We start from the raw sequence: 27,478 nt of genomic DNA, 5'->3' as shown, positions 1-27,478 counted from the left end.
TACTTCAACACACACACACATTCAACACACATTAAAGCCCCTGCAAGATCTGCCCTCTTACTGATGGTCCTGTGTCTTGGTTGCCTCCCGCAGTGCTGGTGCTCCTCATCCTCTCCATGCGGCGCCAGCGGAAGCAGCCGTACATCATCGACGAGGAGGAGAACATCCATGAGAACATCGTCAGGTATGACGATGAAGGCGGTGGGGAGGAGGACACGGAGGCCTTCGATATCGCCGCCATGTGGAACCCACGGGAAGCCCAGCTCGTGTTAAAAAACAGGCAGGACATGCTCCCTGAAATAGAGAGCCTCTCCAGATACGTGCCTCAGGCGTGCGTCATGGACAACAACGTCCATAACTACGTGCTCGCCAAGCTGTATGAGGCTGACATGGACCTCTGGGCTCCTCCCTTCGACTCCCTCCAGACGTACATGTTTGAAGGGAATGGTTCAGTGGCAGAGTCACTCAGCTCCCTACAGTCGGTGACGACAGACTCAGACCAGAGCTACGACTACCTGACGGACTGGGGGCCACGCTTCAAAAAGCTGGCCGAGATGTACGGTGCCACGGACAGCAGCGGGGCTCTGTGGTAATGGGCGAGGAATTGCAGAGGGATTTCCATGCGAAATGGTGTCCGATTAGGTCCATTCTCATCAGATGCTTCCATGGACATGGGTGAGGCCTCCTAAAATAGCAATACGGTGCTTGAATGAGAATGGGAAGAAGGGTGTGAATGAAGGTCTCTCTGGATCAGCTTTACTCAGTTAAATTAAGTCATGTTTTGAAACAATGAGAAGCAGAAGGAAGAAAGCTTTTCCTGCTTTTTTTACAGAAAAAAATGGAAAGTTCCACTCCTAGAATATAATGACGTTACTTTTCTTCTCCCTCCCTCCCCTTTCCCTCTCCTACATATGGCAGCTTACTGAGCTCTATACATATGGGTTCAAAGACCTGTAAACTCCAATTGTAATCTCCAGCTCACTGAGAAATTGTCAGCACAGAAAAGAAAATAACCCCACTGGTTATTTCCCCCCCATCAAAAAGGAGGGGAAATAAAGAAGAAGGAGGAAAAAAAAAAAAAAGAAAAGAAAAAAAAAAGAAAAAAATGAAAAAGAAAAAAAAAGAAAGAAATGCTTGCTAACAAGAGAAAAAAAAAACACAGAGCAGAAAATTGAAACAGGGATCTCTGAGGTCTCTTTGTAAACTAAAACCTCCTCTCTCTGTTGCTATCAGAGTCCTTTTTTTAAACCTTTAGAAACAAGGCTGAGATTTTTTTTTCACCTGGCTGAGAGGGCTGGGTAAGAGGCTTTGAATTTCTGCTCTAGTTTAATGGCTGATCTATGAGTCATTGACGTTAATACTAATCCATCTCCTATCAAGTTTGTGTAAATTTATTCTCCTCTTGACTCTTTAAAACCATTACACTGCTAAACTGCTCAGAGCAAAACCAGAAAATCTGCCTCTTTTGCACTGTAGATGTCTCTTCCACGTGCCAAATGTGAAGATTAGATTCTACCAATGAAAGCCAAATAAATTAAATAAAAAAAAAGAAAAAGGTAAAAAAAGAGAAAGCTATATTTGGTAACTACATGGGTTAGATGGGCTTTCCTAATCTGTGTGAGGTCAATCCAAGGGATGTTTACATACTGTAGATAACCTACTTGAACAAATGCAGTATTATAGACCAATAAATGGATGTAAGAAAATTACATGTATAAGTTTTGTATATTTGTTAATTTTGGTAATAAATATGATGTACTGCATACAGTACGGGACCTTAGCACCTCTTTTAATAAAAGTTAAACAGAAGGGAAAGTCTGATGGCAATTTATTGACTACTTTGCACACAGCACTTAAAGCTTATCTGTGGCTTGTCACATGCCTCAGGCATCAAGAAGAAATGGCTCATCAGCATTGTGTCAAGGAGACAAGCCTTCAGTTCACAGGTTTGAGCAGATTGCCTGCTTCTTTTATTGATGTTCACTTGGATGCTGCCCTTAGCAGTGAATCGGCTCATGTGTAGCCCATCAGAGTAGTTACATTTCTGATCCATCTGAGTAAAAAGAAAGTCTTGGCTGATTTTTTTGGAACAAGCTGGGGCATTGAGAAGCTTGGATGCCAGTTACATAGCTCTGACAGAAGCTCATGCCTTCAGAAAAATGATGGACTATAACGTGCAATATTCATTAATGGTCAATTTTACTCTGCAAACAAGGTTTTGAGCCTGGATCTTATCTTGTTTGCCTGTATAAACAGGAGAAATGGGGAAATTACACTAACACAAGTTCCATGAAATGTGGCAAAAGACTTCTGGAAGCAGGACAGTCTGCAATGACGTGTCTTTCTAGCTAAGGTCTCTCTCCATCTCAAATTACCCAGGAAATACATGTGCAGACATAATCACCCAGTTACCACCGGCACCTTTTGCTTAGTTTCTGTTGCAGAGATGCACAAAACACTGCTGCCTCCACTTGGCCGAATCTTAGGCTGCATCAATTTGAGACAGCAGCATTGTTTCCACCGGGGCTCATACAAAGTCATGCACCCTGGAGAACTAGGTAGCCAGCTAGAAAACAAAACAAAACAAATAAAACAACAACAATAAAGTGGCTATTCAATCTACCATGATGAAACTCTCTGCTTTTGCAAATATAATATGCCATGGGTTCTGCTTACCCCTTGAGCTTTACACCTCTGGGGAAAAAGCATGGAAATATACCTGATAATGATTCTTTTACTCATGCTGTAGCACTTACCCTCACATACTGTGTTGATTTTATAATACTAGACAAAGAACTGTAACCACCACGATCAAGGAAATGAGGTGCAGCATTCAAAACTGGAGTTGAGAGACTTCTGAGAGCTTGCTCACCCCCCTGATTAAGCAGGAATCACAGAATGTAGGGCAGGAAGAATAGAGAGCACATCTATCTCACACCGCTTCCCTGTCTGAATTAATAATCAATTTTATATATTTTAAGCAGATGCCTGATTATTCTGAAAACCTCCAACTGCTAAGGCTCCATAGCCGTCTAGGCAAACTTCCACAACATCAATATGTTCAGTGTTGAAAGCCTTCCCTGGGGAGCACAAGCAAAGCATCCCTTACTGCCATACAAGCCTACAATACACTCAGACGACTGTGTTCCTCTGCAGAGCTACAGTTCAGTATTTACAGACCATTTCCATCTTTTGTTTTAGCCACAATCTATGGTAAAAAAAAAGCCTCCAGATAATTCCTCACGTCCTGAGACCAGACTGCTTTATTTCTACCATTTTAGCTAGAGTGGAAGGAAGGGGAGTGGAAATGCAGTCCAGAATCACATTGCCTTCAACTTGAAGACACCTACTGCATTTACTGAGGCTTTTCCCAAGGAAAACATGTTCCAAGGTCTGCTTTTACTCCAGAGAAGCCCCCAGCAGTGGCCTCTGCTAGAAAGGCTGTACAGTGGCTGAGACCATCCTCCCAGGTTGTGTGTCACACAGCGGGCAAGGACCGTGGCACCTTTGTCAGGTGTTTGCACTCACACCTTCAGGGACCCTCCAGGGAGAATCCTCCACTTTCCTAAGCCGCACGCCGCAGTTGGCTTCTCTGATTACCCCCTTGTTTTGCCTAAACTCATGAGCCCAGTCAATACTTGGACAGCTTGATGCTGTGACACTTACCAGCTGGTGTTTAGAAGATGCTTGGCAGCCTGGATTTTTCCCATTCTGTGGAACAGGTGACAGTGTTTTTGCAGACTGTGAAATCTCTATGCAAACAATCAACACTTGCATCTATCACCCTCCCACAAACAAAATTGAAGATCTCCCTGCATTTACAGATGAGATATAAAACCAATCCATTTGCCAACACATCAGGGCCCAAAGTAGGGAGAAGATTGAGCCCAAAGGAGATGTATGGTGCCATATAGTGGCAGTGAAATAAATCTGCTGATCACACAGGTCCTCAGTCTCCTGCCCTGGGTCTCCTCAAGGCCGGGCCTGGCCATGTGCTTGGACATTTGTAGCGCTACACAAAGCCTGCTGCTTGTGGTTTACAATGAGAAGCTCAGCCTGCCACAGGTCTGGGCTTTGCCACACCAGGAGACACCTCAAAGTGACAGCCATCAGGCCTATGTGTAACCTAAATGGTTCAGAGGAAAGAAGGAGCAGAAAGTGTAAGACATTTCACTAAGTCCAGACCCCTAAAAGTTGAGCTCCCTAACTAACAGAGCTAGACAAAGAACCACTCATGCCCCTACTATGGCCACGAATATGATGCAATGGCCCTCTGGAAGTGCTTCCTTCTTAGTTAATGGCTTAGCCTCTGAGGATTTATCCATGCAGTTCAGTCTGGCCCTAGGCATGACATCTGGAAGCCCTCTACTCTACATTTGGCTTTATGAGCAACCATGGGCAAGCACTACAGGCTCTGATGATTTCCTTTTCCCTTCCTACCATCCATCTCTGTCTCGTCTAGGAAGGCTGCATGACCTGTCATCTCTCATACTGCATCGGTCATCACACCCGGGCTCTGAATAGCAGCTTTCTTTAAGCTGTCTGTCAAGAGCCCAGATCTTTTCAGAGCAAAATGCAGAACTCAAGAATGCATAAAAAGAGTTAACATCATTCTTTATGGCATAAATTTTCTTGCAACACTGAGCTTCATTTGCTGCTGAATTGACCATTATTCCAGCTTTATTAGGTCCCTCTTGATTTTGTCTTTTCTCCTCCAGCTTTTATTGCTCTTAATCATTTTATGCCACCTTCACGTTTGCTGCCTAACTACAGAGCCCCTTTTAGGCCATTCATTAAAATCAATAGTAACACGGATCCTTGGGGACCCAAATGTAATATTTTGGTCACCTTGAAATACGATTTACTAGGCTGCACCAGGGTTTTGCCTGGTGCAGCTCTCACATAGAGCAAACCAGAACCTGCTTCATTGCCTGCTGCCTGCCCACAGCTCCCAGGAACCATCAAACCAAGGGGGATGGATGGATCCCAGAGGTCTCTCCTGCATATGCACCACATCTTACCTGTGCTGGCCGTTAGTAGGAGAAATGAGGCATGTGAAAGAGAGACAAATGGTGCCTGACAGACTCTAGAAAAGTTCTGACCTGGACAAATTCAAAGTTGAGGAGATTCAATTGGTTCTGACTTTGTGCTGCCCGGGCCTTATTACCACCATGCTGTCAGGCTTCACCACTTTGGTTTCTGCTGGCTCAGCTGTTAGTCAGACCAAACCCAGGAGAGGCTGCTGCTCCCTAGGAGAGAAGACAGGGAACAACAGGTGAGAACGGCATGTAGGGATATCTGTACTGTTGTAAAATAAGCGTGCTGCAGCTCTCTCCCTCCTCCTGCCTGTCAGGGTGGGAGGCAACTCACTGCATACTGCTCAAGAAATAGCCCTTTGTGTATTTTCTTCACATGCAGCTGGTATAAACATGGAGTGAGCCCATCCAAGCAATCCCAATTTGTGCCTGCTGAGACCTGCAGCGTGCAGAAGAGGAGGAGCTGACTTTCTCCCTGTGGTGCCCTGTTTCTTGCAGGGCCATGAATAGAGTGCTCCAATATAGCCACCACTACACAGCTGCATCACCTAAGGGATTAGTTCTTCTGCACAGACGTCAGTGATTTGAATGTCATTTGGACTGTGATGCAGACATGATCTGTACCAGTGCATCCGCTATAAACAGATGGAGAAATATCAGCGGGGACAGCAGTGAAGCTCAGGTGGAGTGAGAGCTACGATCCAAGGAGAGCAATAAGGTCTGGGGAGCCCTACTGCCAAGCTAAGGACTTAGGGACAGAGTTTTAATTTCCATGTAAACTTTCTAAAAATCCCGCCCCCACTGACAGACATGATATTTTACTGTTGGCCTCGGAAGTGGTAGGATCAGACCACCTGCATCACTGGCTCTGAGCAGAAGAAGCAGCGTGATGCCCACACTCCCAAGAGACATTAGAGTAATGTGGTGGAGGACATGGAAGGAAATATCTTTACCATGACTTTTAAAAATCACATGATTTTTTTAGGAGGTGTTGTAGAAGACAGTACAATGCCTGAATACCATTTTAAAATCTCATTTGTTATTAAGCCCACCATTAAGGAATGGGACTCTTGGGGAGTATGAATTTTCAAAAATAGCATTTTAATATCTATCAGCCAGTCCCACAATGACTGGTCCTATTATTTTTTTTTTTCCTGAAAACTGCATGAGCTATCACATCTAATAACAGAGGCAGAAGAGCTTGCCGTAACATCCACATAAATAAATAAAGCCAATGCCTATCACGATTGGGGGTGAGATTTTGTTCCTGTTCAGTGTGAGAGAGAAATTCCCCAGACTCATTCTGGGACTCAGGAAGCTGAACCCCTAGTTAAAGGCTTATTATTTCCAGAGTACAACGTGATCCTCCTCAGCAAGGGAGTAGCATGATGAATGTAGAATAGGAGATTTTGCCTTTTCCACCAAGTCAAGAGAAGAAACCTGGAAAACATCATTCAGATGCTGCTTGGAGTATGTGGAGAACCTGGAGCCGTGCACAGAGCCCTGTTCCTCCCAGTGCAGCTTAATGCTCTGGGGCTCCACTGACACCAGTCCTTCAGAGAGCCAGTCACTGCTGGCCCCCAGGGAGTCTCTCAAGGTCTCAGATTTTCTTGACCTGGTCCTTATCCAAATCAGTTGTGAGGGAGAAGTCAGGGAACACATGAATCCCCTTTTGTATGAAGACATTTTCCCCTGGGCAGCCCAGGATACATTTTGGAACAGGAGAATTTTTACAGCTCCATAACCTTCTTGTTGCCTTCCTGAGCTACAACATGCATCGCTGTGACTCTACAAGAGCAGTGTTTCCAAGCTCAGAGGAGAAAAACTCGTCTTCTACCAAGCAGTAATGCTAACACAGGGTGGGTTGTTTGTGCTTGTTTGTTTTCCTTTTTGCTTGAGTTCTTTTGGGATCAGCCACAAGGATACAACCTGTCCAGCAAGGTCTCTTCTTCTTGAAGAACCTTACCCAACTATTCTGTAAAGGCACAGGGATCACGGATTGGGAAGGTAGGAAAAAAGAGGTACAGAACAATCAAGTGACCTTCCAACAGAAACAGGAACAGACACCCAGCCTGCACATGACCACTTCCAACCTCAGAGCATCCTTTTGGCTTAGAAAAATCATGCTTGTTTTCATCTTAGAGCCACATTCTCAAAAAAACAAACTAACTAGTTGAAGTACGTACTTTCCAACAGTCTCAGTCTTGTGCCTACTGACCAGGAAGAAGTGTCATTAAAATGTCTTTAAGATATCCACTAGGGATAAGGAAAAAGATGCATATTCTGCCTTTAGACTGTATGCAAAGGGCTTTGCAAACCCCTGGTAAGTAAGACCCTAATACCTGGTAGATTTATTTATTTATTTATTTATTTTAAGACAAATAAATGGAAGCACAGAGAAGCTGAAAAAAAAAACGCCTAAGATTTCAGAGGAAAACACTGTATTTGGTAACCTGTAACCAAATTTTGGTAACCGAATGGCAGTTTGTGCTAACTCAGCAGACCTCCTTTTATCACTTCATATATTATTCCAATGGCATAGGTGACATGATGCAAAGTCATTTTTTAAACTGGTGAAATAAATGAGTCTATGGGTAGCATGATAAATACAGTCCTACAGAAGAAAATTAACTCTACTATTAATCCAAGGAAAACTTATTTTACAATTCCCATATATTTGAAATTCTCAACTCCTATTCAGCCAGCTGTCCAACCACTAAAGAAATCAAAAGTCAATGTTGCATTTACAAGCCAAAACAGATGAGTAGGATAAAAATGTGTGAAAGCTCTTATTAAATCTTATCATCCAGAGTTAATTGTAAACTGTTTTCCTAAACCAACAGAGTAGTGAACAACCACAACATAAATTAAGTGTAATTTCGAGAAATTAGAGATGATGTTAGCATTTTAGAAACATCACTCACAGTGAAAGCTCCAAACTGACCGATTTATAAGATACTGAGCCTCCTTCATCTTCCCTGAAAAATGTCAGCCATCTCATGGATCTGCTTTATAAATGAGCAGCACGTTCAAGGACGAGGTAAAATATTGGTTTTGCTTAAAATGAGACCTAATAAAACAGGCATTTTCTGATGGGGGCTTGGCACAAGAGAAGTTAATGTCAGCAAGGAAAAGGGCTCCATCCCACAGAATGAGCCAGGCTGTATGTAAACCAGTGCAGTGGCCACCCCAATAACCTGCCTGGCGAAGGAGAAGGGAAGACTGGAAGCCCTCCCCACCGACCCTAGTATTGCATTTGTATATCTGGGCTCACAGAAAGCAAAGCATCTCCCACCAACATCTTGGTGTGCAACCATGACTCCTCTATCAGCCACGTACTGCCAAATGTGCTTTCCCAGCTCATCACTAACATGTAATACTAACAAGGCACCACAAGATTTGGTGCCTGGTGTTGGCTCTGCTGTCCATGCACTTTGTATGGTGGATTTTCAGTCTCTCTGCCTTGGTTCCCCACCCGGTAACCATCTTTGCTACCTGCTGTAAAGTAGCATAACAACCTGAGGAGTTTTAGTATTTATTTAAGCAGACTGCTAAGCACTTTTAGGGCCCCTGGCACACGCTAGATGGGATATAAAGCTGCATATTCCTTTACAAAAAGCACATACCCTTCTAGCTCTGGGAAAGGAGGGAAAGGAGGGTGACTCAGTGGCAGATGTTGGTAGCATCTCTTAGTGCAGTGCCAGAAGGCGCTTAGAGATTGCAGTGATGCAGCCTCCCTTAAAGCCTACCTAGAATAGACTTGAGCAAAATGCAGTGGCAAGCCAGATCCTAATCCCTTCCCTTTGTCTCACTTTAGGAGCTGTAGGCACAATATTTTGCTCCTTTAGTCAGGCCTTTCCTCCAAGAGCATCAAAGCACACAGTAAATATGAATTACCGAAGCAGCACCGCATTCTCGATGTGTACGGTGACTGTGTTATCAGTAGCCCTTGGAGACTATTACATGTTGGTATTTTTGCTAAAGAAAATCAGCTCAGTGCCTCGGTGCAGCCCAGCAGGATTTGAGACTGGTAATACAGCAGATTCTGCTTTTCCTGAAAACTGTAGAACCGGATCTAAAAATTATTTTTTTAGTCTCTGTCTGTGGACAAGAGAAAGAGGTGAGGTTACCCTAGCAAGGAAACTGTCCTACTTTAGACACCAGTCTCAGGAGAGGACGAGTTGAACCCTGGAGGAGCACTTCTCTCCCCAGGCCATCAACTGCTGGCCATGAAGGAGGTGTCCACATCGGTAACAGGTGCCCAAGGGACTGCTAAGGGCACCCTGGTTTCTCACTGCCTGTCTCCTGCAGGGATGAAGATGGGTTTCACCGAGACACCAGTGCAAGAAACAACATAGAATATCCTGAGTTGGAAGGGACCCTTAAGGATCATCAAGTCCAACTCTTGACACCGCACAGGTCTACCCAAAAGTTCAGACCATGTGACTAAGCGCACAGTCCAATCTCTTCTTAAATTCAGTCAGGCTCGGTGCAGTGACCACTTCCCTGGGGAGCCTGTTCCAGTGTGCAACCACTCTCTCTGTGAAGAACCCCCTCCTGATGTCAAGCCTAAACTTCCCCTGCCTCAGCTTAACCCCGTTCCCGCGGGTCCTGTCGCTGGTGTTAATGGAGAAAAGGTCTCCTGCCTCTCGACACCCCCTTACGAGGAAGTTGTAGACTGCGATGAGGTCTCCCCTCAGCCTCCTCTTCTCCAGGCTGAACAGGCTGAACAGTAAGGAGTAAAATCCGAGAGGCTCCCAAATTGTTGTGTTGGGTCTCTGTAGTGCTTCATGGGGGTGCACAGACCATAAAGGAGGTAAGGTCTGCCACTGTCTGAGGATTTGTATACCTGCTGCCATGCCAATTGCCACCACGTCTGCTGCTGAAACTGGCATGTGGCAAAATGAGTTGGCCAACCTCCCTTTTAAATAAAAGAGGGATTGTACTTCAGGCAGGATGCAAGCACGTGGCATCGGTTCGGTACACAGCTGTGCTAAAGACTTTCTTTAGACCCAGAGCAAGTCATTTATCCTGTTATTATTGGATCCCTGTCTACAAAACAGAGATAATGGCCTACTCCACCTTCGCTACTCTGCCCACAAGGCCAGGGGAGCAGCTCTCATTCTGTGCGTGGATAATGGCCACCGCGATGTATCAGAATTATAAAAAGAAAAATTACACTATTTAGCTACTTTTGCTGTAACGCTCTCCCTGCCAGGCTCTGCCTGCTACTCATTGTCCTGTCTCTGCAAGTAAACACCATGACAGCATCTGAAAGCAAAACACAGCTGTGGTGAAATACCCGATCAGCTTGCAGCCATTAAACAAACAGAATGACGGCCTTTTCCTTTTGTTTAAAATATCATTACTGGGAACAAGTCATCTCTCTCCCCGCCTTTGTGCTTCGGTGCCCACGTTAGGCTTTTAAACCTGACCTAGTTTTGGCTGGAAAGTTTCACGGGAAGAGTCTGCAGACACCATCACCGCGCATGTTATTTTCCTTGCTAATCAATACCTTGTAAGAGCTGGAGCATCTCCCTCTGCTGAAGGTGAGCAAAGGGATCAGAAGGCACAGTACAGCCAAACTCTAATGTTGTAACCCCTCGAGTGGCAATTGCACCATTGCACATAATGGCTTCCTGCATCCCCTCATCCCTTTTGACTTCCCTAGTGCTCCACGGAGCTAACAAAGGTCACCCCAATCCTAGAGAAACTCCAACAACATCACTGAAAATGGAAAAATCTCCGCTTTCCCCACAGCAAGCAACTGGGGCTGGCACACTGCAGCAGCGTTTGTGGAGCATGGTGACTTTTTTTGGTGTCTGGATGAGCTGAGTTAATAACTGAAGTCTTTTGTGGCTGGAAGCTCCCGGCTACAGGTCTCGTTTGCTTGTTTCAGCTCTCCTCAGGGTTTCCCCCAGTGCTGAGCTGCTTCAAGCGACTATAATCAGGGGGTAATGTCATGCAGGGGATGGGCAAGAGTTCACGGTGAATAACAACTAGTCTGCATTCATAATAGCCCTGGAAAAGGGTAACTAACTGGTGCTGGAGCAGGTGGGCACCATCTAGAAGCAGCGGCATCAGAAGGGATCAAACTGCACCTGAGCCCAAACTGAGGCCGCGTGGAGGCTGCTGTCGGGTGTAAGGCTGTCACTGCACACTGGGCCATGCACAGGGAGAGGACAGCCCCTTCTGCTGCACAACACCACCACCACCAAATCACTTGTTTATATTTTTAGTGTCACTAATACCAAGTATCCAAGTGAAGGGTAGATCGCACTGGAACTGGAAGTAGACAAGTGAAGGACAGCTAATCCTGCTACACCCCTTGTGGTTGGTGTTGTAACAGGGAGAAGTTACATCAATTACTAGCGGTCAAAAACCACAGTTCAGCTATCCCCAGGCTATTAACCTTTCTTTGCCTCACAGTAAGTTGTGGAGTGGCACAGAGCTATTAACAGCAGGCAGACCATGCTAATATTGCCTATAGCAGCCTTGCTTTCCCATCCACGTCTGAAGTCCGCAAAGCATTTCTACAGAGGGTATTAGCATCTTCCCTCTGCCAATATAGTATGTCTTTTCTCTTTGCTTGTTTGTTTTTTTGAACTTACAGTCTACCTTTAAAAAGCAGCCATCAAATGCTCAAGCAGTCTAAGGGATAAAAGGGAAAAAAAAAAAAAAAAAAAGAAAAAAGAAAACCTGAGGGAGAAAACAGATTTCAATTTCTGATTTCCAAGAGGCTAATATAAAAAGTAAGAGGGTAGGAGGGAAGTGTTTTAGATTTTCATTTGGAAAAAAAAATAATGCCCTGGCAGTCTCTTCCCAGCAGCAGCAGTCCATCTGAATGACACATTTGTAGATCAATCAGGGGGGAGAAAATAAATTAAAAAAAAAAACATGTGATTTCCCCTGCAGAGCTTCAGAGGGCAGCGCAGTCTGAGATGTGGGTGCTGCTGAACCATGTGGGCACCCAGCAGCTGTGGGGCACCGGGGATGCCTTTGCCTCATGGTGCTCACAGCCCTGCTCCGTACCTCTGTGGTGTTCAGCATGGGATCTCTCTTAGGGATTAGAAGTCCCAGTGCATGAATGAAGCACGAAGTTGTGCCATAAACATAACCATAGCTATACCATCAACCCCGCTACACATCTTCCAAGTCAGGCAAAAAGGTCTGAGAGTCCCCTATGCAGTCTCTCCAAAAGCAGCGAAATCACTAGATACCCCAAAGCTGCCACAGGCCTCACTCATTCAGAGTTTCACTGGAAGAAGGAGGGTTTGGGAACATGTATCACTCCCAAATTTCCACAGTCCCTGGGTCCTTTCCTCAGCAACACAAATAGACTTAAGTGAGCAGAACCTCAGGAATGCTCTAAAATAGTACAGGGCTACTCACCACCATGGTCAAAGCAAAGCAACGCCGGCCACGAGTTACATTTTTCCTCATAAGCCACCAAGAATCCCACCAGCTTCCCATGGACCGAGCAAATGGCCGTGCTCCAGTCAGCTGCAATAGCTTACAGGGGGTTGGACCAGACCTAGTGGAGCATTTTTGAGGACAGAATGAGCCATGAAGATAAGGACCAAAGCTTGGGGAGGAAAACAAACAGCCACCATGAAACGCATGGGATCATTTCTATCCAATTGCCCACTGCGGAGGATGTGTGTGTAATTTAAAAATACTGGGCATGAAGGTGAAGATCAACCCCACTTTACTCTAAAGAATGGGCTCATAAATGAATTATAAGGTTTCTTAAGTGATTTATAGCCGTTATAATCATTTTACAGATGAGCAATACATGTTGTAAGTCCATCAACAGAAGATTTAATAGGCAGGCAATCACTCAAGCCCACACGACAACTGATTAACCACACACCAAACCATTTCTCTGTGCCCTGTGAGCCCCTGCTGCTTTGGACACGAACACACCACCAGCACAACCCCCTGTATGAGTAACAACAGCTAGCTGACCTACCTGGTCCCTCACAGCCACCAAGCTCTAGCTCTTCCCCTGCAGCACCTGGGAGCCTGCCCCTGATGCCAGCACACCCCTGCTCCTCTGGAGGGCACAGCAGCATCCCCCACCTCGTTACCGGCATGCCCACCAAAAAAACATTCCTCACCGGGCTCTCCACACGCATACTGTGACTCAGGGAAACTGGTACTCCTCCTTGGCTCTTGAGTTTTAATACTTCATTTCTACCAAAGGTCAGCAAGAAGGCGCAAGAGCACCCTGCTGCTCTGTTAAAGAAACCGATGATGAGGAAATGCACTTTCCTGCACTCATGGTAGACAACTCTCTGCTGTGCTTCCCACACACAGCAAGGAAAATTCTTCATCTTCATCCATGAAAACATGGACAAGAGTAAGGTCACATTCAGCACCCAGACTCTGGACCATGCCCTTTAAGAAGATAATCTGCCCTCTGCACTGGGTCCTACACGGAGCTATGGCTTATTCTGTGGGTGGTTAGTCCCTATCCATCAAGGGAAGAGGTTGGTGCCAATGTTTCTATAAGAAAATCAGATGTAATCGTGCCCTCAGGTCCATTTAGATCCGCATGAAATGCCTGCACTAAGTGCAGCCACTGCAAGCCTCAGCTGGTTAGGGTTGCCCTGAGCTCACGGGGGCCTTGTTGTAGGGTCACAGCCTCTGTGAAGGAGCATGCTTCCTAATCACTTCTGCAGGCTCATAAGACATTTGTAGATATTTCAAAAGATACACAGGCAATTTTACCTCTCCTCTCCCCTTCATACCAAAACCAAACCAAACCAAAAATAACAACCACAAAACAATTTGTTTCAAAATCTTTCCCTTCCAAATGCTTTCTGAGGCCCCACGGGCTAGTGAATACTCCCATCCCATAGAAGCAGCCCACATGCTCACTGGCTGCCATCTGGATGCATTAAAATTCCATTTTGAGCAAATAGTAATCCCCTCTTCATAGCGGCGGTAGCGCAGAACACCAAGATACCCAAGTGTCCTGCCCGCAGGAGGGGAGCTAGGAAAATGAGACAATTAAAATAAATAAAATAAAAATAAAAACACAAAGGTACAACCTCTGGGATTGTGTCACTGCATGGACCTGTCGCTCAGTTAACAAGAAAAAAAAATCATGTTTTGATGCTCTGTACACACATAGAGAGAAAGAAAGAAAAGACTGTCACTGTAACGTATCCATGCTTAAAAGAAATCACTTTCTAGTCGTTGCCATAGGCTGAGGTGATGCCAGTATTATTTTTTACTGCACTGTACGTGAAACTTCACTGTCCAGCTGTGTATTGCTGCCACTCCAATTACTCATCCTCATATGAATGGGCTGCACAGGGGCTGTACAGGGGTTGTTAAAAAAATAAGAAGGGAGGATAAAACAGTGCCACAAAGAAGCGAGCCAAAGGCAGCCAGGTTTAAGTGTGGTTGGATTCTCTTCATGCAGAACATGTTATTTTCCCAGTAAGCAGCCTGTAGGAATAGCAAGCAGTCATACAACACACACAGAGACAGATTGCCCCAGCAAGTGAGCAAGCTGACAAACCTGGAAGGCCAATACGCAGCGTGTTAAGGAGCAGGACACAGCCAGGGGGGCTGATTCCTCCCAGCCCAGCAGTGGAGGATAAGCCAGAGAGTCCTCTTTAGTGGAAAAGGAGGTCTACAGTTTTGCTGGCTTTCTTTCTTCTTCTGCACACCATGGTCTGAAATGTTTTGTGGCTTTTGGAGATCATTGTAGATAATAAGGAGCCTGTGGCTCCATCCCTGCAGCTCCAAGCACTGGTGGGATCTGGAAACATGATGATGGTAGACAGCTGGGGGCTCTCACCCGGCAAACATACATGTAGAGCTACACCCAGGGAATGAAAAGGAGAGAAGACTTGACAAGTGCTGCAGGACCTGCACTGCAGCCCCAAGGCAGCCTGGTCAGAAGAACCCATCACTCTATTTTTTTTTTTTCTTTATTTCTCCTGGACACGTGTTAACAAAGCCACACACTTGCAAACAGAAGAGCAAAAGTTAAACATGTATCTGCTTGCAAAGGCAAAAGGCTTTGAGTCCACACTCAGACAGTTGGAAAACACCTTCAGGAAAAAGAGCTGGAGAAAATCTCCTCCTCTGTTTTTCTGTTTGTTTGTTTCTTTAATGGATGCGGTAGCAATTGAGCATATCAAAACACTGTAAGCTCAGCAGGGCAGGCATTTCCCCTTGGATCTCTGAAAGACTCTGGAAATCACAGTAATCAAGTGTCCTGATGGGATGGCAAGGTGCCCTTGCTCCCACTGAAATCAGCACACCGATTTCAAGGGCAATAGCTTTTTACTTTAAATTTTAAAAGCTAGAGAACCTTTTGTGGAATATTCCTGCTACTGTGTACAGCAATTTCCTCACCGGAATTGCTTTAAAAATCCCGTAATTGCCATTTCGTTAGGAAAGGTTTTACCTAGATAATAAACAGCACATATGCTATTCCCCTCAAGGTACAGAGTTTTCAGGGAAGGACATGTATCCCAAAAACCTAGCTCTTTATTTAGCTCCAACTGCTGGTAGCACCACGAGGTTATAAAAACACCTCCGATGCAGACCAAAACAGACAACCCATCCAGAAAGCTGGAGGGAGAAATCCTGTACAGCGATCCATTCAGTTCTTGAGTTTGCCACATGTCACTTTTTGAGGCAAGTAGTTAAAAATAATGTGAATTAGTACTACTACAAATTGCTGGAGGAAGGAGAAGCATAGCTGAACATAAAGGGAGCAGCAACTTCCCTAGTTAGAAAGAGCAGAGCTTACAAGCAAAACCTTGATGCTTTTGTGCCTTTCTAATTGTAATGGACAGGGATGATCCTGAATGTCTGCTGCTTTTTATTTCTGCTTTCACAACCAAAATTAAACTATCCATGCAGCAAACCCTCCAAAACCAGAGCATTTGTGTTCATTGATTTTGCAAAACCAGAGCCAAGATTTTCTGCCCTGCTCTAACAAGCTCCTCTAACTCTAATTCCTCTGTGTGAAGAGTCTCTCACACAAATTCCCAATTGCATTCAAGGCTTTATACACTTCCTTTTTAATCCTTTGTTCTTTTATTTGGCTTCAATTTTGAGCAGGTTCCTGAGCATTTAGGCAAGCATATAATGGTGTTACTGCCGTACCCTTAATTATGCCTTTTTTTCCTTTTGCTCATAAGCACTAATTGAGTCGTGATCTCTTTGCAAATGTGGCTTAACCTGCTGTTCTCCTGCTTGCTCAGGCACCACAAATAAAAAAATAATGGCACTGGTAATTAACTGAGGACTGGCAATATAACTTGCCTCTCAACCCATGACGGGTAAAAGTTCAAGTGAAAAGTAAAGTTTATAAATGTACGTTAAGTGACCCAGAACTAAGCACCAATCGGACATACAAGAAAAGCACAAGCAAAGAAGAAATGAACTTCAATATCAAGTGGAAGAATTTGGTCGAAGTAGATGAGCTTTAATTTTCTAAACACCTAGATAATTATTAGTAACTAGATAGATAGGCAGACAGACAGAAAGCACATGCACATACATTTCAGCTGCATGCTTTTGACCCAGGAGAACATCTTTGAAACCTTATCACCAGGAATTTATGTGACACCTTAGTACTGACTGGCAGAAAAACACAAAAATCATTAAAAAAAAAAATAATAATGAGAGACAATGGACGGAGCTGTGGTTTAGTCTGAAACAAGCAAAACTGAGAATTGTGCTGCCTCTGTACCTAGTCGCAGTGGTGGGAAGAGTTTGTAGTCAGAAGGAAGCATCAGGTCACACAGAGGCTGCTGCTTAACAGGCAGGATAAAAAAAATCATGTTCTGCGCAGAAGAATCCTTCTAACTGGGGAGTGCACACAAGCAAGGATGCAAGAGATGAGAAAAGCTCTTCTAGCACTCCTACTAGTGAAAGCAACCCCCCAAGTGGTGCAGCTGATGGAGATTGTAACTCAACATGAACTGGAGAATAGGGATGGAATAAGCTCAATAATTTTTTGCTCTCACTCCAGATTTTCTTTGCTGTTCCCCTCCAACTATCTCTCTCCTTTCCCCTTACTCTTATGCTATTCACGGGCCAATTAGAAAGCCCTCATACAGCCAATTTAATACCCCTGAATCCCCATCAGTTATAATCATAGCTGTGGAGACTAGTGGATGAAGAGGCTGCCTCATATTTCAAAGCTTAATGAGTTCCATTCCTTTTAATATTACACTTCTATTAAAATTCATGGTCATTTTTTTCCATTAATTTCATTTATGAATTAATTCCTTCTAATTTTCTAAAGCATGACGCAACCAGTGACTTATGTAGGTCATGACAAATGAGTGTCAGTAAAACCTTTAAAATGCAACATCTTGTATTCTGTACACCTTGGTCATAACCCTCCCACAATTTATAATTGGGATTCACAAGGCAGGGAGGAAGAAAAAGGACAACTTTCATAGTTTATGTTCAGAGAATGGTGAAAAATTAAGGCGATCCAGGTTATAAAAAGAGCTCTCATTCAGAGGGAATGCTGTGCCTGAGAGCTAAGAAAGTTCTCTGCTTCACTTAGTCACAGAGAATAATATATGGACAGAAAGAGCAAAAACCCTGGTTGTTATAATGTCTTCCCTTTTCTTCTCTTTCTGCTCAAAGACAGAACAGGATGCCAGAAGGCAATCATGTCCTGAAGGTAAATGGAATAAGAAAGTAAGAATACTGAAAAGCATCTATCTAAGGCTGTTCACAGTGCACGAACACCCAAGGCAAAACTGCTAAAGTTTACTGGGATATTTTTGAAGAACTAGGGTATCCTTGAAGACACATCACATACATAAAACTGATTCAGCAAGCACAACGTGTGCCCATCAAATTCTGTGAGAAAACAGCAGAAGCAATAATGTAAAGATAAAGATGGTGTGGAACCTGCAAGTGGCAAAAGGCAACGTGGCAGTCATGGCTTTGGTGCAACCTCAGCAACCAAAACCTTTCCAGAGTCATTACTGCCCAAAGCTTAACTGGAAAAGAAATACTGCAAACATGCCTCAGTGTCTGACATCAAAGACACACAGGACAGTGGAGCATCTCTGGGAGGGGTCATGCTCTGGCCTCTGTAGTTCTGCTCTACAGCTGTCACAACAGAAGAAGGTGGAGGCCCAGAAGCAGGTACCTTGTGCTGCAGCTGGCTGGATGATGAAGTGCAGCTGAAGGAATTGAAGATTTTTTTTTTTTTTTCCTTCCAGGGATCCTCAGTAAAAGCAGGTAATTTGCTCCCCAAACATGGCAACTTGTTAGTCAGAAGTCTCTGAAGTGCCTTCCTGCTCTGGCAATGTGCCCTGATAAGAGCATTTCTATGACAACTTATTGGTGCAAGCAATCATTGCAGAACCTCTTTCTTCTCCCCCAATAGTCAATAAAGCATGACAAGTCTCCAAGGCCTACCTTGCACAAAGCACAGCAAAGCATAATGCCCAGGGCCATATTTCCTTCTCTCTCATGCTGATTCATCATCCCACCGCTGCAGTTTAATGCAGTACAGGGGTTTTCAAGAATTCAAAGTTATTCTTGGATATGACTTTTGATGCCACACAAGAGTTAGTTGAAACAAATAAAGCAGCGCAAAAAACATTGTTTTCCTGCTTTGAAGTGTTTGCACTGTGGTACTATGGCATTTGCTATTGCTATGCACAACCTACTTTACACATATTAAACAGATTCCCACAGAGCTGTTCACAATTTGCAGGGAGAAATTCATCTTTCAGCCACACAAATGAAAGCTGCAGAGACTAGCTGGCAGCTCTCAGAGCTCACACGATGTTGCTTCCTCAGCAAAAATATAGTTCTGTATGTAAACCTGCAAATTTTGGATCACTAGCAAATTCTAAGCACATAGTTATTAGATTAATTCATCTAGCTGGAAGTAGGAGCCCTTAAAACACCCAAAGATACCATTATTTTGTTAAATTGCATTAAAATCTCAGAGGATGTCCAAATCATTAGCAAAATCAGGATTGTCTGAGCTCCAAAGAAACACACTGTACTGCAAACCTGTCTAAAGAATGTTTTATAACTGATGTTTGCAAGGTCAGGTGGAAGTATCAAATACAAAGAGTGCTCACAGCTCCCTAGAGTAGCTGGAAAAACAAAGGAAATGCAATCTCCAGCTCTGTTTTTGGTCTAGAGGAATCGAGAGTCCACAAAATCCTAATCACACTGCTTACCACAGCACCAGAAGGCACTCAGATGCTAGAATGACATATGACCCTATATCAGAAAGAATAACAGTATGCTGGCTGCTTTATGGGCATACAAAAAAAAAGACAAAAGAAAAAAAAAAAAAAAAAAGAAAAAAAAAAAAAAAAAACCTTCTCCTTCTCTCACTCCAATTATTAGAAAACTTAGGATTCTCCAAACAAAACATTGTCTCCACTACACAAACAACTGCTTCAAAAAGCAATCATTATTCACAGACAGGAACGTGAACAATTCTGGAAGAAAAGAAGCAGAACATTTCTCAAAGAACTGAATTTATTACCTTGTTAGGAAAAGACAAAAAGAGAAAAAGAAGAGAGAATGAGAACATAAAAATACAGTATGCACATTTCAGTATTCAAACTCAAGTCCTAGAACTATCAAGGGTTTATGATAATATTAACCACTGTCCTAAGTAGCTACTCAATTGTACACAGCTAGTTACAACAGATTTGTTTTTCTTTTTAACTGTGTGGACAAAATTTTAATGATTGAAAATACTACATTCAGTTCTATATGATCTCAAACATTCATTTTTGGGATCTTTGTGAAAGCTAATTTAGTAAAATAAGTGACACTGCCCTTTGACTCGATCAGAAATTGTAATTTGTGGTGCAAGCAGAGATTAAGAACACCCACACCTAATGTGGCAATAGGAGTTATTCCCTTTCAAACCTCGGTTAGAAGGGGTTATTGCTGCTACCTCTGCCCACTGTGTGGCAGAGATGAATGCACAATAGCCTTTGACAAAGGCTGCTCTTACTTCATTCTCAGTGTCAACAGCAATGCAGAAACGTGTGTCAATAGGACTCGCTATTACAGAGCTGAAAGCAGGACTGTGCTCCACAGATCCCTGGAATATAGGCATCAAGAGCCATTTTTGATGCTTTTAAGTACATGAGACATGTACGTGGGGCTGACACTGCCATCAGGCTGGTGGCCAGTCACTACTGGGGCTCCACAGGGCTCCACTTTAGAGCCATTTCTTTTTAATGTTTTCTTAAGTGACTTGGATGCAGGACTTGAAGGTGTGCTAAGTAAACTTGCTGGCAACACTGAATTGGGAGGGAGTGTTGGCTCCTTTGAGGGTGGAGTTGCCCTGAAGAGAGATCTTGACAAATCAGAGGGCTGGGCAATCACCAGCCATATGAAGTTCAACAAGAGCAAGTGCTGAATTCTGCACCTGTGATGGGGCAACCCTGGATCTAGGGATTGACTGGGGGATGAGAGGCTGGAGAGCAGCCCCACAGAAAGAGATCTGGGGGTTGTGGTAGGCAACAAGTTGAATGTGAGCCAGCAGCATGCTCTGGCAGCCCAAAGGGCCAGCCATGCCCTGGGGTGCATCAGACCCAGCACTGCTAGCTGGTTGAGGGAAGGGATTGCCCTGTGCTGCTCTGCCTGCTGCAGCCTCACCTCGAGTACCATATGCAGTTTTGGGCACCACAGTATAAGAGGGACATAAAACTATTAGAGAGAGTTCAGAGGGCTACAGAGGTGGTGAAGGGTCTAGAAGGCAAGACATATGAGGAGTTGTTGAGCTCAGGGAAGAGGAGAATGAGGGGAGGCCTCATGGCGGCCTGCAGCTCCCTCAGGAGGGGAGCAGAGGGGCAGGCGCTGAGCTCTGCTCCCTGGGGACAGTGACAGAACCCGAGGGAACGGCATGGAGCTAGCACAGGGGAGGGTCAGGCTGAGGGTTAGGGAAAGGGTCTACACCCAGAGGGTGGTCGGGCACTGGGACAGGCTCCTGAGGGCAGGGGTCATGGCACCAAGCTGCCAGAGTTGAAGAGTTTGGACTCTCAGACATAGGGTCTGGTTTTTGGGTGGTCCTGTGTGGAGCCAGGATTTAGACTCCAAATGTGGGTCCCTTCCAACTTGGGATATGCTGTGATTCTATGATATGACATGAGACTGCAAATCCACATTCTTCTGGAGAAGCAGCTGGAGTGCACAAGACAGAGGGCATTTGAAACAACACTAAGATGCCTCTGTTTTGAAAACTGGTCCCCACTCCCCTTCTTTTAAACCTTTCAAAAGCAATTTACTCAAAACACATTTGCATGCTGCTGTATGTGTAATTTGCATCATGCACTCTCTGACCGCATTACTTTAATTATAACAGTCCTATCTGCCCTGATTTTATCCTAAGGCAATTTTTAGTCCAGATGAAACAGTCCTGTGAAGAGATTCTTTGACTCTACAGCATGATTTACTTCATGCACTGCTTTTCCAAGAAGAAAAATTTAAAATACATTCTCATAGGTGCAGAGAGCTTGATGCCACATGACATTGCCAATAACCTATGCAATTTTCCCCCTTAAATTATCAATATGAGTCCTGTTAAGCTCAAGAGGATGGCATGGCTCAGTCCTGAATGAATTTCTCACAGTCAGGGCTATGTGCTGGAATAAATTAGGGGAAAAATAGACTCTAGGTAAAGATTTTCCTTAGGCAAACTGTTGAGAGCACTACCAACACAAGGCATAGAAGGGGGCAGGATGAGCCCGTGGCTCTCCATGCCAGCTGACAGCCAGGTAATATTAGCAAGGGCAAGAAAGCACGGGCTTTCTGAGGCAAGAATGCACCCAAAGAGAGTGCTCTGAATGCTCCTGAAAGTCCCCACATCCGCACGCATCTGACACACAGGGAAAACAACTCTAAAACTGCTTCTCCTTCTTGCCCTTCCCCAGTAAACTGCATTGAGCAGAAGAACAGCAAAGTGACTCAGTTATACTGTGTGTTCTCTAGCTCCTGTTATCCTTCGTGTATTCCACAATTTCAAGCTGCTCTCAATAATTAATAAGAAATAACACTGGAGTGCTTAGCTGAGCTAAACTCTTTGCAAGTTTCCCATCAGTGCTGTTTACTTTCATTTAGTGTCATTGTTACACCAGAAATCCTTTTGCTCCAAAGAGACAGGACACACACAAGAAAAGAAATGCAGCATTCAGGCTTCCTTGTCCTTAATTTGCCTTGGGGCAAGTCGCAGCTTATGCTGTGTGCTACGGTCTGTACCACCATGTGCTGGCTAAGAACTCTGCTCTGCCTGAGCTCAAGGGAAGTAGCAAAGCCACAAGTACAAGATCAGCATTTTTTAAACATAACTCAAATCATCGTTTCTGGCTTTATTCCCAAGGGAAATGGCTACAATATATTAAACACAGCACGCTTGGATAGGGAACATGGACAGTACAGTAACCTGAAAAATTCATGTTCAATAGCAGTCGAAGTGACCTTACTGAATCTAGTGATGCAGTCAGCTCTCTTTCCCATCAGTTCTGCTGGATGCAGTTAAAAGGAAAAGAGAGTACTCTAAAATAACTTGTTTACTAATCAGAGGCAAAAGATGCCTGGTTGTACACAGTGAGAAGCTGCACAACATGAGAAGGGGCAACACTGGCAAATGAGAGAGAACTGGGAAGAGTTCTGTGAATCTTTTTTAACATTTTTTTTTTCTGATTTTAATTGCTGTGGCTATGCTATTTGGTGACACAAGTCCTGGAAACCTCAACACACAGGGCTAACCATCATTCTGCTTTTAGTCCTGTTCCAGCATCCTTTCCTTCAACTCAAAGCTGTTGCATTGTTGTTGTTATTACAATGTTATCATTACAGAAACTGTGTTTTTGCCTTGGATATTTTTCTGTCTTGGTAGAAATAAAAAAAAAAAAATTAACTATTCAATTTTTCAATGAAAGGCTGTCTACTGACTATTTTGGCAAATTATTACAGATTGTTTAATTTTTTTGTGAGGAAAAACTTCACCTGTTTTCCAGTGGGCTCCTCCTAATGTTTCATCTACACTACAGTTTCCTCAATGTTGGGAATCAGTTTTCAAACAAAAATTTAATTTTGTTCGTCACTTCTTACAGTATGTGCAAATAGCACTGCTCTAAATAGCCAGTTTTCTAATCAAAAATGAAGGGACAGATTCACATGGGAGAATCTCCTGCACAGAAGCAATTACTAAAAAGCAAACATAATGGTTGCTTTTATTGACTTCAATAGCAGCCGATAGGTACTGTGTTTTTGATAGTCAGGCAAATGACTGAAAAATAAGACAGACAGAATGAATTTCAGGAATTTGCTTGTTAAGTTTTAACCGAGGGGATGTATCAAGAGAATACAGAAGGCTTCCACAATTCCCAAAACAATGTCTCCTTTGCAATTGTAACTCACCCTTGCTCCATCCTGTGAAAACTTGTATTTACCTATTTCAGCTTCATCTTTCCCTCACACAGAGGGCAAAATCAGAATTCCCTCTTAATTCCTGCATTAGTAGTCATATCCTTGCTGTGTGTGGCAAACTCCGGTCCTCTAGGGTAGCAGCACAGCATGGAAGTGATGTTGACAGGAGGTTCCTACATTTCAGTTGCAATTTAGCTCTAATGAGGCTAAGGTATTACCAGCTACTGCAATTTCAAATCTTCAAAAGCAAAAAGATCATGCAGCTGAACATATTGAGTGCTGACAACCAGTTCCGTTCTGGTGATTAATTAAGAAGCCTTCAGAGCAGTAAAAGCTCACCAAAGAGGTATTCCAAAAATAAATAAATAAAATAAAATAAACCACTGCAGATTGTTTGTTTCCTTAAAGAACTGTCTTTTCTTAGGCTGCTTTCTCTAAGGAAGAGAGTACATCTCTGTTTTAATGTATTTTACAGAAGGCTTTTCACAGCTGATACAGGGAGCTGCAAATTGCCTTCACTTCCCAGCCTCCTCAGAGACTACCTTGTGGCAAAAAGATGCATGAGAATATGAAAGAGAGGAAGGGGCAGATCTTCATGCAGAGGCGACGCATGAAGAGAGCAGAAAGTACCCAAGGAGGTGGGCTACGAGCAGCAGCTCCTACTGGGACAATTCTCCAGCAGTTATTCAGTGGGAACTTAATGCTGTTATTTCACATCTCGTTCACTATGCGTTATTTGAACAAAGTTAATTCTTTCCTGTATGCAAGAAGAGTTTAATCGTCCTAATGAGACTGAAAAGTTATTTCAGATGAGTAAGAAAAGACAGGCACGCAGTGAAGCTGGCAATCATTTAGCGGGGCCTATTATATCCCTACCGTACTAAGGAAGTTCAGGCTCCAGTTCACAAACCAGCAACGCGATGCAAGGATGCTGTGGCGCCGTTTATCAAGGGCTACACGTCAAACCAGCCCTGAACCTAGAAGTGCAGAAGGGCCCAAACTTGCAGCCCTCTTCTCACCCTGCTCAGAAGGATCTGTGCCCCCAAATGCAGCTCACCTCCGTGGGAGATGGTGGTGACAGAGCCAGCACAAAGGTCAGTCCACAAATTATTGCTAAAGGTTTATCTAATGCCACAAACAACCAGTGGAGTAAAAGAAATGCTGTGAGACGCCTCCCCCAGCTCTGAAAAAGAGCAAGGAACATGTTCTTTAACTCCCTGTACTAAGACAGCACGGCTCTATTCATCAGCCATGGGGAGCCTAGTCTGTATTTAGGAAATGGCATTTATAATGCAGTACTATGCTCTATGTCAGTTCCCACAGGACAGCCTGTGCTGTCTCCGTTGCTCTAGTGGAAGTGAACAGCTGCTTTCTAGATTTCCCAAAGCCCTGGTGCAAAATAAATCCTTCTCTCTCCACTTAATTTTAAAGAGCAAGTACAGTTGGGCAGGGAATATATGCAGGAGAGGAACAAAAGCAAGGAATACATTGTTTTATATCATTTCAGTTTTGAATCATCCATAAAGTTATCATTTCAAGTACAAAAAAAAAAAATTAAAAAGTAAAAATACCATCACAGGTCCAACCAAGTAACTGCCACAAGGTACAAACATCACCTCTCTCTTCCCTTCCCCAAGCTAAATTCACCCTTTCCTATTCCAAAGTCTTTACTAAAATGAATGGAAAAAAAAAATCAAACACATTTCAAACACATTTCATCCAAGAGAAAGAGGGCAATTGAAAGCAAACAGCGTATAGATTTACTTCAGTTCCTATAGCCTCGTCTTCACAGGGCTAAGGTCAAGATTGAATCGTTGTTTCCATTTCACTTCTTATTTTTAGCAGGTTTATACAGCTCTGCTGACTTAATATACCACAGGCTGAAATCCAGTTTACCAACCAGGAGAACCAATTGTTTAATCTGAAGAGGTCACAAAACTAGTCTCAGGGGTTACCTTACATTATTTTCATTTCTGGCCACGTCTGACTTTAAAATTCTGTCTTTTAAAAGCTGAGACGAGTCTTTAGGTCCTTCCATTAAGAAAGCTGGAGGGGGCAGCCCCCTTGATCTTTTCATCCCCTTTCTATTCGTCCCACCTGTTTTTAAGCTTTCCTCAGAGTCCTCTATTTAAGCCCATACCCACAGCAGAAAGAGGTATTGGTATCTGTGCTGAGACACATGGGGGAAGACAGTAAGCTATCATGATCTCTAATGCTCTTTTTTTACGGCGAGACTATTTCTAAGGTATTTTCACGTTTCCACCACCTGTTTACTTTCTTAATTATCACTGAATGCTTCAGCTCCCATATGCTTGTAGTTACAGTGCACCTCTACGTTCAGCCAGTTTTACTAATGATGGCAAGTCTGGAAAATTCACCTGGTGCCTGCACTTCACCTGTAGCTTAGCAGCCTGCTACTGTATCCCCAAGCACAATTATGATTCAACAGAGTAGTGCCTCATCTTTTAACACAAAATAAATAGAAAATAACACATATACCTATATACACCCATTCTTGTCTCTTATACGTGTGTCTGTATTTACAGACACACACACAAACTGCAGATTATATGTATTCACATATACAACAATTTAATGTCCTCTCTTCTATAATCAATTATCCATGATAATCCATTGTATTCCCCCAGGTACTTAGTCATCAAAGCCACTTTAAACCTCTTCTTGAAGATCAAATGGCTCTAATCCATTTATTTACAGTTTACTGAGTTATAGAAAATTAATCAGGATCATAAGTTAGCTGCTGCAGCAAGCCTCTTCTGAAGCCTGCTATCACTACAAACAGTAATTCTCAGAGAGCCAACGGGATTGGGGGGAAAAAAGGAACAAATCTCCTGACGTCTGTTCCTCGCATCAGCCGCCGTCAATGACTGCCTCTCTCTGATCCTTGTTTGATCAAACCCTACTCCATCAAATCCATTTAAATGAATTAGCACTACTAAGGTAACAGAAGAGCTAATTAGTCTTAAACTTTGTAGTTAAGTTCTTCATACAGTGTCTTCTGGTGTCTGGCAGGCTAAGCAAGAGGTTTTCTTCTGAAGTTATTTGGGCACAATAATGCATGTGCGAGGAAGTATCTGAATTACACAAAAGAGACCCAATTTCTTTGAACTCTGTTGAAGTTTCACTTTATTGTTCCATGTTTTCATACAAATATTCCCCTCATCTCACATATTTATGTTTACTAGGCAGCCTACTGATGAATACCAAATGACCAACTTACTGGGTATGATCAGTACTGAACCACCAGACAAGGTTCCACAAATCTGGGGCCCGACCAATTATTACACATTCATATCTTTCCCATACATATTCACAGCAGTTCTTCTCTACAGGAGTAGGGAACCTGAACCAGCAAAACTGATAGACTGTGAACACCTGAATGAATTTCCTATTAATGCTGCAAAGCCCTAAGACATTATTAATGGTTATGTTTGCATACACAGACAAATACAGACACAGCAATCCCTGAAATGCTTTTGCAGCTTTTAGAAACTGTAGGAGCAAAGTGCTAAGATGAGGAAGTCAACAAATGTGCCATTGCCAACTGGTGCTGCAGGAGGAGTCCAAGTAGGCACAGTGTTTTTTTCACAAAATGCAGCTTGACCAGGAAAGGAGAACTGACTTCCCACTCTTACTTCCCCCTCAAATTCAGTGGTACAGATTATCAAGTCTTCAGTTTTGCTTCTCCTCCAAAGAAGATATTACAGCCATGACCTACATTTTCCAAATATATATAGTGCAATAGACATACTAAAGCTTTGCTGATACTGTAAGCAATCCTCAAGAGGAGATACCAAATAAAACTTTTCTTCCGCACAGAAGATGTAGATATGATGTCACCCCATGCAGAAATTACTCATGTCACTTTTTTTTGATGTGGTGCCTCCAAACAATTTCACAAATGCCTGCTTTATTTCCAGTTATTTCAGTGGTTAAGTGATAACATCATCAGACTAGAATGTTGTCACAGGACGGCCACCCCCTCCTGACATATAATGCCTATT

General features: G+C 43.5%; 1 protein-coding gene and 1 long non-coding RNA gene across 4 annotated transcripts in view; one reads left to right on the top strand and one right to left on the bottom strand.

Moving 5' to 3' along the window:
* Positions 1–1,809, top strand: part of CDH20 (cadherin 20) — a 113,819-nt gene extending 112,010 nt beyond the window's left edge. For all 3 annotated transcript variants that reach the window (XM_027451663.3, XM_072034995.1, XM_027451664.3), the window contains one exon: positions 94–1,809. In XM_027451663.3, the coding sequence (XP_027307464.1) occupies positions 94–593 (500 nt within the window). In that variant the 3' untranslated portion in view covers positions 594–1,809. The remainder of the gene's footprint in view (positions 1–93) is intronic.
* LOC113842760 (uncharacterized) lies at positions 550–25,527 on the bottom strand. The gene is made up of 4 exons (XR_003495454.3): positions 25,409–25,527; positions 5,103–5,249; positions 2,422–2,566; positions 550–685 (listed from the first exon to the last, which is right to left on the bottom strand). It is a non-coding gene; the product is annotated as an uncharacterized lncRNA (long non-coding RNA).
* Positions 25,528–27,478: the final 1,951 nt, after the last annotated feature.

The sequence above is a fragment of the Anas platyrhynchos genome, chromosome 2, assembly GCF_047663525.1.
Source record: "Anas platyrhynchos isolate ZD024472 breed Pekin duck chromosome 2, IASCAAS_PekinDuck_T2T, whole genome shotgun sequence".
Lineage (NCBI taxonomy): Eukaryota > Metazoa > Chordata > Aves > Anseriformes > Anatidae > Anas > Anas platyrhynchos.
This window is presented reverse-complemented; position numbering and strand designations above follow the sequence as displayed.